The 12,186-nt window shown below is 38.5% G+C and overlaps 1 protein-coding gene across 2 annotated transcripts in view; it reads left to right on the top strand.

Moving 5' to 3' along the window:
- Positions 1 to 6,499, top strand: part of LOC136871776 (long-chain fatty acid transport protein 4) — a 222,234-nt gene extending 215,735 nt beyond the window's left edge. For both annotated transcript variants that reach the window (XM_067145351.2, XM_067145350.2), the window contains one exon: positions 3,632 to 6,499. In XM_067145351.2, the coding sequence (XP_067001452.2) occupies positions 3,632 to 3,937 (306 nt within the window). In that variant the 3' untranslated portion in view covers positions 3,938 to 6,499. The remainder of the gene's footprint in view (positions 1 to 3,631) is intronic.
- The last annotated feature ends 5,687 nt before the right edge of the window (positions 6,500 to 12,186 follow it).

The following is a 12,186-nucleotide window of genomic DNA, read 5'->3' as shown; positions in this document are numbered from 1 at the left end:
AAGGAGTGAACAAAGATACAGGTCCAAGGTGGATAGTACAATAAGATAAGATGGTCGTAGTATCCTACTAGGAGTTTCAGAAAGAAAGTAGTTTACCAATAACAAGTAAACCCGAGAAGGTGAATAAAATAAAACAGGTGAAAAGGAGATATAAAAATATAAACAGTAACCCATGTATAAATGTATATTTTTCTCCATAGGGTGATAACAATAGTTTGCCCAGTAAACTGGGACTATACAGGTAAACTGTAAGGAGTTTCACATTACCAACAAGAACCAGAATTTCGTTGATAAAAATGAAGTGCAATACAGGATGATCCACACCCATACCAAAGAACCAGAACAAGTTTTCAACCAATATCATGAATAGAATCTACCCAACCACTTACAAGTTTAAGTATTACAATATTTCAAAAGGGAAGATATAGAGAGATTACAATAAATTTAAATCCCAACAAGAGAGGTTAAGGTGATAGGAAAACACTCGAGGGAAAATAAACGTCTCATTTATCGATAGAGGCAGCCAAAATGTCCACAAAGAGATATAACTGCATGGTATTCGCTGACTAGTGTTACTCAGTTCGTGGGGAAAGAGACTATTACATGCACGGTACAAGATTTGCATAGAATTAGTTTAAAATCATGTCCAGATATGACATTAGGAATGAAATTACTTTCACATTAGTCCATTAATTAGTTTCAACAAGGCATTGAAAATCACCATTTCTATTTTAAAGGAAGTTTGAGAATGACGAGAGAATGATCCCCGTTGGGAAACTTACAGCAAGCGGCAATAATGACAGAGCAGTAGTCCGGCATGCCCGAGTACAATGTTCCCATAGTCTTTCCTCTCCAACATGCAAAGAAAAGTCTCAGGGTCGATATATATAGCCTATGTGTTGGAGAGGGGAGAAACGACGGGGAGTTTGTGACATATCACATGCGCACACGGAAAAGATGCTAGAAGGTAATCAAAAGTTGAAGAGTGGCTGCATGACGTCATCTGGCATTGGAGAAGCCGATCAGCTGGCAGTACTTGATAGCATGCAGCGGAGCACGGAAGTAGAATGCCAGGAAGAGTTGATAAGCAATGATGAAAATAGGCGGAGGTGAGTAGAGTTCATTCTTCTCGCTTAAGGTGTAATGGTGCATGAGCCCACGAGAGCTTAATGGGAGAAAACTACAGCCAAGCAACTTAAAAACTTCTTCACAATCTTACTAGGCTTATATTTTACCATCCTTCAAGCCTATAAATACATTGAAGCACAATTTACCATCAGTGGCGCTGTTTATGAATCGTCATTCTTAATAGCAACAGGCTTCCACGGTCTGCACGTCATTATTGGTACTAATTTCCTTCTAACATGCTTAATACAACACTTAATATGCCATTTCTCTATCAACCATCATTTTGGATTCGAGGCAGCTGCATGATACTGACATTTTTTAGATGCAGTATGATCATTCTTATATATTTCTATTTACTGATGAGGAACATAATATATTTATTTAGTATAAAAGTACTTTTGACTTATTCATTAAAAAGATTGATTCATTCAAAATAAATAATCTGAATCATATTCTTCATTACACTGTTCACAATCACATCGATGTCAATCGTAATAAACAGTAGCCTCAATCCTATCTAAAAAGACTATTAATGACCAAGAATAATGTGCTTTATTTAATTTCATTTCTATGTCATAATCAGCTAACTGCTCCTCGTTGTTGACTATTTTGCAGCCATTAATCATAACACTACCATGGATTTTACAGAACAGTGGTTATTATCATTAAATTTGTGATATGTTTATTGACCATTCACCTGAGTGCCATTGAAATCTGCCTGGTCGAATGCAAACAGTTTCCTTATCAGACATTCATGTTATCGTTTGTGTCATGACCTTAGAAATGGCACAGCTCGGAGGACATCAGTGTTGCAAGTTACCACACAACCTCGGATAACACCAAACTGACAAAACAAGATAAACTACCTAACAACTTTTAACTACGATCGTCGATTTACGTCCCTTTCAATCATGCCTTATTAAATCCATTTTCAACATACGGTCACTGATGTCAACAAGAGCGTATTTATTCAACTTCATTCGCCGAGGTCAAATGACAACAAGTATTAAATTTTCATGAAGACCAACATTCATCCTGTCACAAGTTCAATTATAAAATTGGCGAGATCTTTGAATCTTTATAGACTCTTCTTCTCAAGGGATAAAAAACTCTTTTACCAGATCTCATTGCAAAGAAAATCTTTAAATTTAGCTCTTAAGATTGATTTTCACGTTTTTCTAAGATTTTAGACATGCTACTTGTTTTAAATATTTTAGAACAACTCATTCTTCCACAATTTTAATGTATCTTTCCTATTAAGCTCATATTATTAAGGCATGTCTCCAAAGATTCTGTATTTTATGATATTCTAGTAGAGTAAGTTTAAGTTTGTGAAAAAATGGTTTAATAGTTGTTAAGTCATTATTTACGAACATAACCATTCTTCAAGATTCAGATTTGGCTGATGATGCTCCGTAAGGAAGCGAAACATGTCCCACATATAACTTTTTAATTAATGAAGATATTTTAAATGTGGCAACATTATAATGTATTGAACAGGTGGACCATTATAAAACTTTGTTATTGTAAAAAAAAAAAAAAAAAAAAAAAAAAAAAGGACATCAGTGTTGGAGAGGAGAAAAGCCAGGATGTGGGTAGGTGCCTCAGGGCTGAAATATGGCACTATCCAAATATTTTCAGGTATTGTGATTGGAAACACTCACCAAAGAAGGAACATTACTCTCTTATTCTTCACCTCCCATTTTCAGTTCTCTCTTGAGTTGGATTATGAACTTTTTTTTTTTTTGCTAGTTGCTTCACGTCGCGCCGACACAGATAGGTCTTATGGCGACGATGGGACAGGAAAGGGCTAGGAGTGGGAAGGAAGCGGCCGTGGCCTTAATTAAGGCACAGCCCCAGCATTTTCCTGGTGTGAAAATGGGAAACCACGGAAAACCATTTTCAGGACTGCCGACAGTGGGGTTCGAACCTACTATCTCCCGAATACTGGATACTGGCCACACTTAAGCGACTGCAGCTATCGAGCTCGGTGATTATGAACCTAAACTGCTTGTTTCCACTTAAAGGTGTCTAGTATAGGACATGTCGGGATAGGAGCCATTGTTGACCCAGACGGTACTCTAAACCATTTCTATTCACAGGAGTCTGCTACAGAAGGATGCACTAGGATGGCAGCTATTGTTGACCCAGATGGTTCTCTAAACTGTCTGTTTTGACTTGCAAGTTTCTGGTACAGAAGGATGCACTGGGATGGTAGGTGTTGTTGACTCGGACGATATTCTAAACTGTTTCCACTTGCAGTGTTTGGTACATAAGGATGAGCTAGGGCAGCAGCCATTATTGACCCAGATGGTTCTCTAAACTGTTTCCATTCGCAGGTGTCTGCTACAGGAGGACACACTTGGATGGTAGCCCTTCTTGACCCAGATGGTACTCTAAACTGCCTGCTTCCACTTGCAGGTGTCTGGTACAGAAGGATGCACTGGGGTTGCAACTATTGTTGACCCAGATTGTACTCTAAACTGTTTCGTTTGACTTGCAGGTACCTGGTACAGAAGGACGTGCTGGAATGGTAGCCATTGTTGACCCAGATGGTACTCTAAACCTGAAGGCTCTTGCAGAAGGTGTGAACACAAATCTCCCAGCCTATGCCAGACCAGTTTTTGTAAGAGTGATGAAGGAAATTGAGCTGACAGGAACGTACAAAATAAAGAAGACTATGCTTCAGAAGGACGGTTTTGATCCATCGCTAATCAAAGATGATCTGTACCTGTACAAAGGAACTCATTATATTCCCTTGACGCCTGAGATATATAGTGGTATTCTTAGTGGAGCCGTGAGGGTATGAATTGATTGATGTCGACCAAAGAGTGCCTGTTTCTTGTGAACCACGTGCTATCTGGGTGTCCACAAGAGAACATTACAATTCTGTAAAAAATGGTTTAGATATAATTTGTATAATTAAGTTTGTGTTTAAAAAAAAATCCTTTGTCAAAAACAAGGTCTTACCTTCACAACTCTGACACTATCATGGACCTTCCTTTTTCATTTCCACTTCAGAAAATTCTTGTAAAACTGACTCTTTTCTTGTTAATTACTGTACATAATATAGTGCACCTGATCCCGAGACCAGTCAATAGTATCATCTGCCTCTAACTTGCCCTGTATTTCTTGCTCCACATGCTTCATAAACACAGTATAAATTTACTCTCCACATACCTTGGTCATCAAAGTGAGCATAAAAATCAGTCGGTGTCATCCAGGAATTAAAAATCCTCTAGATGCCGATTTGTGCCATTTTCATTGTCAGTCTCCTCGGTTATCTTCTGTGATTAAACTTTCTAAGTATTTGAAACTTTTCAAAACTTATATAGTTTTGCATTTATTTCTGTCTTCCGTCTTCCTTCCTACACAACTGTCTCACACTTCTTTACAGTTATTCTCATTCCAGACTCTTGTCATCTCATTCAATACAATAACTTGTTCTTGTATTTACATTTTATTTTCACCTCCCATCACAGTCATCAGTAAGCAATAGGGTCTTTGTTGTGTTTTACATATAAATGATAAATAAATGCTCATTGTGGAATGGAATATTTATGCCTGTTATTAGCCACGACTTTCTTAGCGCTCTGCAGTACCAGGTGTTTTGTTCTGACTGCTAGCATACTCAGTCTCCATGAAGCTCGGGATTCATACCTTTGGTGATGTCACTGTTCGACTGACCACCCTGCATGCGAGCAACTCGTATTCTGCTCCTCGGTTGCTAACAATCGGATTTTTACATTTTAGGAAATGCTACAAAGATTTGACTGCTGGATTCTGGCCTCCGTGCTAGATTTTTTGGCTTACCCTCAACTGCCTGTCTACAAAATCTGTTGGTTTTGTTCACAACATTTCCTAGCATTTTCTTGTTCACACAAATTTCAAAATAATACTCCAGTTCTGGGGATTCTGGAGTTTGACTTCTGGCACGAACTTGCTGTTGTACCATGTGAGAGTCACATCGACTTCTCCCCCTACTTCATGGGAATTAAGTCACAACTATCACTTTCTAAAATGTTCCCAATATTCCCTGCATTGTTTTCACTACTATTGTCGAGGTGCTGAGTAAGAGCCTCCACCACCTCCTTCTGTCTAAGAATATATTCTGTTCATGGATCTCCTTCCAGTTCAACACTCTGTCCTCCAGATCTCCCCTTGTTTGATCTATCCAACTCACCTGAGATTTCTCAGCACATCTCTTTCCTGCTATTGTTCTCTCGAAGTACTCTTGTGCTTTCCTTCCCTCCCCATCATTTTTATGTTCCCATACCATACAATGACCTCTGTATAGTCTGAGCTGCACTTATTTTTGAAATCCACGTCCAAATTAATCTCTCCCAAATGTCGGAGAATTTCTTCAGGGTGGGTAAGTACAGTCGTACACGAAAGCCATGATACACAGAAGAGTGTTTACATCCAGGTACCACCTTCTATCCATAAACTAAGTACTTGTTAATGTAGCCAGCAGGTCATAACTGCATGCAAGCACATTTCAAGCAAATCAAGTTTATTAGATTGTGTTACTGGCAGACCACTCAGGGTGTCAGCCGAGTGATTAAAATAAGAGTTGCTGTATAGTGAGCCGGAAGATTGAGACACATTCATTGAACTATCTTGGACACCCAATAGCTGAAGACGCTTGTAACGATGTGTTCGTAAAATTATAAATTGTTCCATTGTATTTCTTTGTATCTGTTTACTTTTGTAATGTTAATTGCAGGGAGATTTTGTTGAATGTTTTTATATGAAGTATATTTTCTGTGAGGTTTCTGAATACAGACCTACTGAACAGACGACTTGTTACAACTACGGAAGTAGTCGTGTGTGCATATCACTGTTCTGTTTCCAACCATAACATGACAATATCCTTACTATACTGTACATTCCAAAAATACCAATTAGATATTGTAAAGCTTGTCCCTGGTATAATACGACAATACGACGCACTCCTCCTTAAACTTAATTGAGAAATTTTGATGGGAGTATGCATTCATTTTTTTTTTTTTTTTTTTCCTAACCAATCATTCTTTCCTTTTGCTCCTGAACTACCCATGACAAATAATAATATGCTTACTTCCAGTTCTAGCAGAGTTGGCAACCCTAGAATGTCTAAGAAAAGACTAAATCTATAACCCATTACCAAGACGACTGACGCACATATTGCATTGTAAAGTCAGTTCATCAGATCGCTCTGTATTTCGAAAAGTCCTCAGATCTTGTAAGACTGATTTCTTATTACTGTAACATCACATTGTTGGATTCTATTGTTAACTAAAAATAACAATCACTTTTTGAGCATTTTATATGTGATTAATTGTGACTAGATCATTTATATTTATTATAAATAAAGCGCTTTAAGTCTGTTTTTCGGACAACTATTTATTTATGTAATATTTCCATATCTATCCATTCCTTATCTTGTGGATTTATTTGTTTCTTGTGCATTTATAAACAGCTGAGATGTTCAAATTCAAACATTTCCACTTTCTTCTGAAAATGCCTTATACATATTAATAGAATTTCTGCATTGAAATCTTCCTGTAAACATGTCAGCTAGAAGCATACACCGACAGTTCCTTAGGATTGCTAATGTATATCCAGTCTGGGAATTAACCTTCCGTTAGGCGCGTGCCATTCAGTGACACATTTAGGTGCATGAATCACATCCGTCATCCAGTGTTTATAATATATACAATGCAATGATTTGGGTAACTGAATTCTGTTTTACGAATAGTTTATTAACTGTAGATATTCCAATTATTTATAAAAAATGCTCACTGTAAGAAAATGAACGTAGATTACAAAACAAGAGGAAAAAGAGACAATGGCAAAAAAAAAAAAAAAAAAAAAAAAAATATATATATATTGAAATGTGAGAATTTATAAATTACAGAGTAAGACTTGCTATGCAGTACATGTGATGCTTATCAGTACACCATTGACAAACATCATTTTGAGATCTCAGTAAAATGTTCAGAGGATGTACACACTCGAAATCACCTACTCTGCAAAGCAGTCGACACATACATCTTTCAAGTGAACGGGACACATCCATTTTTGGCATTTCTTACACCATCTTCTTGTCATCTTGTTCCTGCTTTGCCCACACTCATAACATCAGCCTCTATCTCTTTCATCAGCATGTCATTCATCGAGCAGTGCTGGAGGTGTAATACCAAGAAGTAACTGTGCTCGCTTCCTGATTTCTGTGGAAACTTGTGGAATTGCAGATCTCCTTACAATCTGTGGCTTTATCAACTCTCAAGCAACATTTTGTGTAAAATCTGTTCTGTTCACCTTCTCATTGATGTGGTGGGCTCTATAAATGCATTCAACATTTATGGCATTGATGTTGAGAAGGTCATAAAATATCACCTTTGGTCAATGTCTTGCGTTTCTGGCTACATTGTTGTGTTGAGAGATTAGGTCCACTAGATCGACTCCACCTTTGGTCATATTATAGAATGGTATTATTTCCAGCTTTCTATCGTGACCTGTCTCTTCATCTATTGCACTGTCATCGTGCATTGTTGATAGCCGTATAACTGCCTTATTCTTTTTTGGACAATATGATACGAGATTCATATGTTTTTGAAACCCAAAGAGAGAAGTTTTCTCTTGTCTTTGTTTGTTGGGTAGGAAAACTGCTGGGACTCTCTCTTGTTCTTATGAAGCGTTCCCATGTAGGTTAGTTTCTTCTCATGCAGCAACTTGCTAGAGGAACACTTGAAAACCAATTATCCCCAGTTACATTACGATTTGTTCCACTGATGGGCTTAACTAGTCACAATACAATATCTTGTGGGCTATTACTTTGGCGGTAGGGTCCTTCAGGTTGAGTGCCAACATACACTTCAAGGTTTATCATATAGGCTGTCTTTACATCTACAAGGGCAAAGACTTTTACACCATATTTTTCTGGCTTATTGGGAATGAACTGATGAAACAGGCAATTTCTCCTGAAAGCCAATAATTGTTCATCAACAGTGGTATGCTCACTGGGAACATAATATTTTTTAAAAGCTATTGACTATAAGCTCAAATAACTCCCATATTGGAGCTAATTTATCAATTTCTTTGCGGCTGATTCTGTCCCTGATATTGTGAAATTTGATGGACCGCAAGAGAAAACTAAATCACTTTTTGCTCATAGTCAAGTAGTACGATTCAAGACCATTCCCTCTAGAACTGACCCATAATTGATGGACACTTTTTCTAGGGCATCTTTAAGTGCCTATCGTATACACAACACCCAGAAATGACCTGATTTCAACACTGTCAGTATGACTGGCATCTCTTGTTCGTTCAAAATTTGATTTTTCGGTTTCAATATAGATAGTGGTTGAAATAACAATAATGTTCATCGCATTTTCAGACAAAAAAAATCAAAAATATCAATAGCTGTTTTTGTTTCTCAAGCTTTACCTTTCGGACACAGTTGTAATCTGGCCTCACAGGAGCAATAACCTGGAGCTATTTCTCGACCATCTCAACTCTATTCACGTAAATATTCAGTTCACCATGGAAATCGAAGTAAACGGAAAACTACCATTCCCAGATGTCCTAGTAAAACACAACATCAATGGGACTCTAAGTCACGCAGTAAACAGGAAATCCACACACACAGACAGGTACCTGCATGCCTCGTCTCATCACCACCCATCACAAAAGCAGGTTGTCCTAACATCACTGGTTAACAGGGCCATAACAATATCAGACGCAGAGCACCTCGAGGAAGAGAAAGAACACCTCACGAGAACCCTTAGGAAAAATGGCTGCTCGCTCAATAACATCCGACGAGTCTTTAGAAAATCAGAAGAGAACAAAGAAAAGGCCGCCGTAGGAGAAAACAACGGGAAAGAAGAACTGACCCGCCCGAAAACAGTGATACTGCCATACATAAAAAACACTACAGATAGGATCGGCAAGATACTGGACAAATACAACATAAAAACCATCTATAAACCACACCGGAAGCTAGCCCGTTATCTACCACCAGTAAAGGACACAATAGAATTACAGGCTTCTGGAGTATATCACATTGAATGTAGCTGCGGAGCGTGTTATGTCGGTGAAACAAAATGTCTGATCTCCACCCGCCCAAAAGAACACATCCGTCACACCAAGAACCAAAACAGATATTTCAGCGGTAGCCAAGCATTCCTACAAAACAAGGCACAGAATATCATTTGACAAGACGAAGATCCTAGCAGCTATCCCTTGGAATCTGGAAAGGAAAATCCACGAGGCTATCGAAATCAAGAAACATCCGAACAATATGAATTTAGAAGGTGGATATAAAATCAGTAATTCTTGGATGCGTATCATTCATAGTTTAAGACATACAGACCACAACATAAAAATGAAACTCCAATTACATAACAACGCAGGCAAGCGTGACACATACCTTCCAGAATTCTCACAAGACAGCCAGGGGGCTTACGTCAGCCAGAAAGGCTAGGATATAAAAGACTAAGGTCAGGACCACTCTTGTAGTGTGACTGCTGCCTGGGAGACTGACTACCTCGGACCGAGTAGGGGTATTTCAGTCTCCTTGACAAAGAATACTGCAATGTATTCGAAACATCGGCAAACTGTACGTGATGTGCACACAACAACACGGTTCAACCCGGAAAATAAAGTAAATAATTCTTCACACCGTGGAAGCTTCACCTCTAATATATCAATTTCCTGTGTATGGAATGAAAGACAGTACTACCTCCCAACGTGCCTTTTTCTCTGAAGTTTCATGTCAAAAAACAATTAAATCTTTTCTGAGCTATACATATGACATTAACAAACACTGAAAGATACAAGATGATTCTCTGACGTAGCAGATCTCGAGACCGATCCTTCTGTAGTGCATGCTGTGCGACGTACCAGTAACTACAATATGACCGTAAACTTGATAGTATATCATTGGCAGTTATTGCGTGAAATAATGTTCTCATCTGAAAACGTGTGAGCCAATACATTTTGTCAAAAGCTTGGAAAAGTAGGCCTACTGCATGTTCAACTATGAACCCCTTAATACCATTAACGAAAGTGAAAACCGAATGTCAGTATCAAACTGTTCACGGCTCATTTGAGGTAGACATCTTAGCTGAATAACCCTGCATAATTTGTGAATAACTGTAGATAGGATGTACACCTACTTGGATACTAGAGGCGTGCATTGTTCGAACTTGACGGGGAAGATGTGCTTTGCTACGTATGCAACCCCCATTACACGAGTGGAACGTGTAATCTAAAATGCCCGACTTTGCTCCAATTCTTTCAGCAGGGGTGATGAGCAACGCTCTCGAGACCGATTCTCGTGTGCTGCGAGCTGTGCGACATCCCATCAACTACGAGTGTAAGCTTGATAGTTATCATCAGCAGTTCTCATATGGAAACGTGTGTGGCGATAAATTTTGTCAAAAGCATAGAAAAGCACTGCATGTTGAACTATGAGCTCCTTAATACCATTAACGAAATTGAAGACAGAATGCCAGTATCTTAAACTGTTCACGAGTTATTTCAGGTGGACTTCTTAGCTGAATAACTGGTATAATTTGTTAATAACTATTAGGATGTAAACCTACCTGGATGCCTCACGTTGTTGGCAGGGTACCTTCTTGTGATTAAGACTGGGCCAGAGGTGTTCTGTGGCTATTCCTCTTCATTTATATTATGTGTTTCTAAGTGTCGGATCATCCCAAAGTATTTCTGCCGACGTATTTTACTTCTCTGGAATAAACAACACAGCGGGCTGTGCTATGTTGCATCTCTTCAAAATAACTGACATCCACGACTTACGTTGCATTTCAGACATCGTCTTCAAGTTGTCGCATACAACTAGACACAACTACACATTGCACTGTCATTTAAAAAAAATGACATTTGTTTGGGGCGTCGACCTAAAGAGATTTTTTGCTCCTACTTGCACCATGTGATATGAACCTGCGTGTAATTGGAATGGAGGAAGTGTAGAGTGCTGAATGTGAGGAAAGGAGCGTTAAGAAACCAAACCAAACCCCATTGCACTACAGCCCCTGAAGGGCCTTGGCCTATCAAGTGACCGCTGCTCAGCCCGAAGGCCTGCAGATTACGAGGTGCCGTGTGGTCAGCACGAAGAATCCTCTCGGCCGTTATTCTTGGGTTTCTAGACTGAAAGGAGCGTTAAGGACGACACAAACACCCAGTCCCTAGGCCAGGGATATTAATAATTTACAATCAAAGAACCCTGACACAGTCGGGAATGAAACCCAGGACCGCCATGTGACGGGCGGACGCGTTGCCCCCTACACCACGGGGCCGGACTGCACAGTCATATACCGAAGTACCTAATTATTATTATTATTATTAAAAAATTCATCGCAAATGGGAAATATCCCGGTGGCAGTGGTCACTTAAAGTAGTGTAATAATACCCGGCATAGTGATGTGGAAAGTTTTCCTTCGTAAACAGGACAATAAGGGATTGGAATAAATTACCTGCAGCAGTCTTTGATAGATTATTTTCCGGTATCAAATCGTTTAAGATGTGCTAGTGTAAAATGAAAAGTAAAAGCTGTAAACGACAGATACTGAATTTGTGATTTTCTGCTGGAGTTAGAATGTTAAAGTAGTATTTGTTCTAATATTTTCTCTCCATGGAACTGCTTGTTGTACTGTTGTTGTGTAGTTATGTTTCATCTTCAATATCACTTGTAGTGTTAAGCTAGTAGGAAGTTCAACCTATAGTATTGTAAGCCATAGTGTTAAGTAATGGAAATACTTAAGTTGTGTGTGAATTTACGTATAATGATGCTGGATTTAGAAAGTTAAACTAGTAGTATTTCTTGCAATATTTTCTTTCGTTGTTGTTGTCGTTATAGTTGTAGGGCAATGATGGTTTAAATTCACTTTATTATCACTTGTAATGTTAAGCAAGTAGGAAGTTCAACCTATAGTATTGTAAGCGGTAGTGTTAAGCACTGGAAATACTGAATTTGTTTATGATGGTGCTGGATTTAGGATGTTAAATTAGTAGTATTTCTTGAAATATTTTCTTTCCATGGAATTGCTAAAC

The sequence above is a fragment of the Anabrus simplex genome, chromosome 4 (genome assembly GCF_040414725.1).
Source record: "Anabrus simplex isolate iqAnaSimp1 chromosome 4, ASM4041472v1, whole genome shotgun sequence".
Lineage (NCBI taxonomy): Eukaryota > Metazoa > Arthropoda > Insecta > Orthoptera > Tettigoniidae > Anabrus > Anabrus simplex.
Note: the sequence above shows the minus strand (reverse complement) of the source record. Positions and strands in the feature narration are given on the sequence as shown.